The sequence below is a fragment of the Euphorbia lathyris genome, chromosome 2 (assembly GCF_963576675.1).
Source record: "Euphorbia lathyris chromosome 2, ddEupLath1.1, whole genome shotgun sequence".
Lineage (NCBI taxonomy): Eukaryota > Viridiplantae > Streptophyta > Magnoliopsida > Malpighiales > Euphorbiaceae > Euphorbia > Euphorbia lathyris.
Genome location: NC_088911.1, coordinates 82,491,498 through 82,493,934, shown reverse-complemented (window position 1 = coordinate 82,493,934; position 2,437 = coordinate 82,491,498). Strand labels below are relative to the sequence as shown.

General features: G+C 36.0%; 1 protein-coding gene across 1 annotated transcript; it reads left to right on the top strand.

Moving 5' to 3' along the window:
- The first annotated feature begins 216 nt into the window (after nucleotides 1-216).
- Nucleotides 217-2,226, top strand: LOC136218726 (large ribosomal subunit protein bL28c). Its single transcript, XM_066005789.1, has 2 exons — nucleotides 217-495; nucleotides 1,906-2,226. The coding sequence occupies exons 1-2, from the start codon at nucleotides 309-311 to the stop codon at nucleotides 2,136-2,138; spliced, it is 420 nt and encodes a 139-aa protein (XP_065861861.1). The 5' UTR covers nucleotides 217-308; the 3' UTR covers nucleotides 2,139-2,226.
- The last annotated feature ends 211 nt before the right edge of the window (nucleotides 2,227-2,437 follow it).

Genomic DNA, 2,437 nt, shown 5'->3' with positions numbered 1-2,437 from the left:
AATGAATAAATAGAATTGAGAAGATAAAAGGAAAAAGAATTGGAATAGAGGAAATAGACATTATCTTACATTGCTTATAAGATTCTGGAAATCATAAAAGTTCTTTTTCCCCTAATCGTAAGCCCGCTACAGTCTGGATATGGGCTTGACAAAATCTAAAAGAAGAGGCCTCAAATGAAATGCAGAGTCCATTGTTTTGTTATCCATCCATTCTCTCTCTCTCTCTCTTCCTCATAACGCTTCCACAAACTGGATAACGAAAACTCTTCTTCTAATTTGGATACATAAACACAAACCAGAAGAGGGCAATGGCAATGGCGACAGCCCCAGCATCTATATGCTTCCGCAGGCCACACTTGTCAAAGACTACTTCTGTTTCTGAGCTAGGTTTTGTTGCTTCCCAATTGAGTGGCATCAGAATTTCTTCCAACCTACTTCAAGGCTCGAACTCCGTTTCTTTTCTTTCCACCCCTGCTCTTCAACCTGTTATTGCCCGTAAACTTCTCTTCCTCTTGCTCTTTTGAATTTCTATTTTTATGTGTGTACACATCACCTGAAATTGAGTGAATTTTGTTATTGATTTTGTGGGTTTAAGTTGTAACTACATTTTAGCACTTCTTTAGGGTTTTAACATAGCTTGAATTGGTGATTTCTGCGATTGATCTCACCACAATAAATGTTCCAAGAGGTTAAATGCATATCAAAGATTCGAAGTTTGATGGATTTGTGAAAGTTGTGGGCTTTCTGCACTTAATGTTAATTATATATAGTGTGACATAGCATGTCCATATTTTTTGCTTTGTTCCAAATCCAAAGCATCCGCTTGAAAACGCATCTGTATGGATTGGAATCACAGTTTACTAATAAGCCCCATTAACTCTCACTCGATTTCCGAGGTGGAATTCAGTTCATTTACCCATCTTCATCTCATTGGGCCGCTGTTTGCTCAGGTCTTCTACCCAGACCGGTCGTTATGTTTAGTATATGTAGAAATGGCACTGCTGGTTATGTCTGAATAGCAATGTTAGTCACCTTCTTTGAAAGGGAATGTTTGGATTTGATATGAGAATTAGGGTAAACTGCATGGTTGTCACTGAATCAGTGAACTTCATTTTCTTTCGATATCATTAAAGTCATTCTGGTCAATCTGTGTATAAAAACTTACAAAAATGTTGATGTGACACGGAAGATAGTTGAATATATACCAACTAAGAGTTACATTGAACAAGAAAGAGGTTTTTAAAATTCTTTTGTGACATAGAATGTGCTACATGACACATATGTGGCTGCTTGGTTTCTGCTAAGTTAGCCATAAAAATTAGACATGTCCGGTATGTAGCTTAGTTCTCGGTATATAGTCAAATGTCTTCTGTTTCACATCAACATTCCAACATGTTTTTGTGTATATTCAATTGAAATGTGAAGCTTAGTGATTTTATTAAAAGAAAATAAAGTTTTGTGACCATTGCGAAATAGACTCTAAACTTCAATGACGGTTAGGGCATTTTACCCGTGAGAAATAGAGAATGCTTCTTTATAATATAGTTTTACTGACTATAGATAGAGAATTAATGGTCACAGCGTTTGATTATCTCATGATTTTGCTGAAGTTCTGATGAATCAGCCAGGGTTTGCCTAATGAATTAGATATTGCTCATGTCACAAGTTTTGCTTGTCTTGTTCAGCTTTTCTGTTCTTCATCCAGTTGGCTTTGCTTGGATAATTTCTAGTAGGGGCTGTCAATTTTTGACAGGATACACGACCTGCTTGACATGATCCATTTGAGATGATTATCATTTTTGTTTCATTGATACCATATATAGATCACATAACATGTTTATGACACAGACAATCCGCTTTGACACCCTTTGGTAGACGATTAAAATTGTTGTTGGTGTTTTCCAGGAAGAGTTTGTCCATTTACGGGGAAGAAAGCGAACAGGGCAAATAAAGTATCGTTTTCAAACCACAAGACAAAGAAGTTGCAGTTTGTGAATCTGCAGTACAAGAAGGTTTGGTGGGAAGCTGGTAACCGTTATGTGAAATTGCGGTTATCCACCAAGGCATTGAAGACTATAGAGAAGAATGGACTCGATGCTGTAGCTAAGAAAGCTGGCATAGATCTTCGCAAGAAGTAGGAAATTTTATTCTTCTGTTTTCTCTACAATAACTCTCTGTTCAAACATTCTGCTATTTTTTGTGATATATAATTATTACTTGCTGCAATTCGCTTTTCTCCTTTATGATTTTTTATATTATTAGCTTGAAAGGTGCATGAAATACTGCACTTCAATTGATGATAACTCAATTACATTACACTCTTTTCAGAGACAAGTACAAATCTCCTCTTCAACTTGAACAAATTTCAGTGTGTGGTTCAACAAAACAGTTGGTAGATATTAGTAATTTTACTCTTAAAATAGATATTCTCGATTCT